At 51.4% G+C, this 1,544-nt stretch overlaps 1 protein-coding gene across 1 annotated transcript in view; it reads right to left on the bottom strand.

Annotated features, from left to right (window-relative positions):
* AGO2 (argonaute 2, RISC catalytic component) overlaps positions 1 to 1,544 on the bottom strand; it is a 61,897-nt gene that overhangs the window by 18,397 nt on the left and 41,956 nt on the right. The window contains exon 15 of the mRNA XM_012807044.2: positions 1,278 to 1,412. Coding sequence (XP_012662498.1) covers positions 1,278 to 1,412 — 135 coding nt within the window. The remainder of the gene's footprint in view (positions 1 to 1,277; positions 1,413 to 1,544) is intronic.

Below are 1,544 nucleotides of genomic sequence, written 5' to 3'. Positions count from 1 at the left end.
CGGGTCCGGGCTGGGGATTTGAACCCGCCACCTTAGGTGTATGTGGCTGGCACCTTAGCCGGTTGAGCTATAGGCGCCGAGTCTTCTTTTTTTCTTGTAAAAGACCAACTCTGTCACCCAGGCTGGAGTTCAGTGGTGCCATCAGAGCATCACAGTTCACAGCAACCTCTTTGGTTCAACTGGTCCTCCTGCCTCAGCCTCCCAAGTTCCTGGGACTATAGAACACCTAGCTAACTCAAGTAGGTGTGATGACAGGTGAAAGCTACTGTACCCAGTTGGGGGGCAGGATTCTTTCAGTTACATCTGCCTGTTCATTTTACCCTCCCAATTTTCAGGTTTTACTGATTTTTGCCTGTTTCCACTTCTGATAGGTATGGTAAAGTATCCCTCCTTGATTGATGGTGAACTTGTGAATGTCTCCTTAAAATTCTGTTAGTTTTGCTTTGTTTTTATTTCCTTATGTAATGTTAGGTCCCTGGGTTGGGGACATCTGGGCTCCTTGCTGTTGTGCCTTCTTGCTTTACCCCCTTTCTAGCTACAACATCGGACTCTGGTTTGCCCTCCACTGACCCGTCCTCACTCCCTGTGCTCATGCCCTGGGCTGGCAGCCAGGACCAGCGCTCTAGGTTACTTTCCCTTGGTGCTGAGTGGACATCAACCAGAGATGCCCTGTCCAGCTCCAGGGTGCTGGTTGTAAACGTGAGTTCTCTTCTTTCTGGGCAGGGTCTCTTTTCTCAGGCGGCCGCCTTGTGCTCTTTAGCACAATGTATCTAGGTGTGGCTTTCTTTGTATTTACGCTCTCAGAAACATGGAAAACAATTTTAATCCAAGGACTCCTATCTTTTTTCAGCTGTGGAGAATTCTCAGCTGCTCTGTCCACAAGCCTTGCCCCTCCCAGAGCACCGTGAGAGGAACCCAGCGCTCCGCACCTACCTGCCATCTGTGTCCTCTCTATTCAGCTGAACAAACACTCAGTATCATCACCCTGTCCCCAGCTTGTCAGGATGCAACCTGGGGTCCCAGTTCACTCCACCCTGCCAATCTTCAGGACTGCGCTACCCCCTGCTGTGCTTTCTAACTAACTGGGTCTTTCCCAGAGCTACCTCCTTGGGCAATTTATTAGATAAGTGGCATCTCACTTGGACCTGTCCCAGACCTATGGGATTTATCAATTAAGATTTCTCACCAAACTGAGCCCTTCTCTGGTGCCTAAGGCCGGGTCACCTCTGTGACTCTAATGACCATGCTTGATGTGGCCTGACACGCTGGGAACTCACCCGTTCATTCTTGTCGGTGCAGAAGAGCCGCGTGTGGTGCCTCTTCTGCACCACGATGAAAGTGATCCCCGGCTGGTAGTCCTTCTCCAGCTTGATGCAGGCCTCGCGAATGGCCAGCAGCTCATGGTGGAGAACCTGGGGAGAGGGAGCACTTAGGGGTTAGTTCTATGGCAGCAATGGTTAAGAACTGAATGCTGGCTCGGTGCCTATAGCTCAACCGGCTAAGGCGCCAGCCACATACACCTAAGGTGGCGGGTTCGAATCCCC

The sequence above is a fragment of the Otolemur garnettii genome, unplaced genomic scaffold, assembly GCF_000181295.1.
Source record: "Otolemur garnettii isolate 467f Iridium unplaced genomic scaffold, OtoGar3 scaffold00062, whole genome shotgun sequence".
Taxonomy (NCBI): Eukaryota; Metazoa; Chordata; class Mammalia; order Primates; family Galagidae; genus Otolemur; species Otolemur garnettii.
The sequence above is the reverse complement of the archived record's forward strand: the minus strand, read 5'-3'. Positions and strand labels throughout refer to the sequence as shown.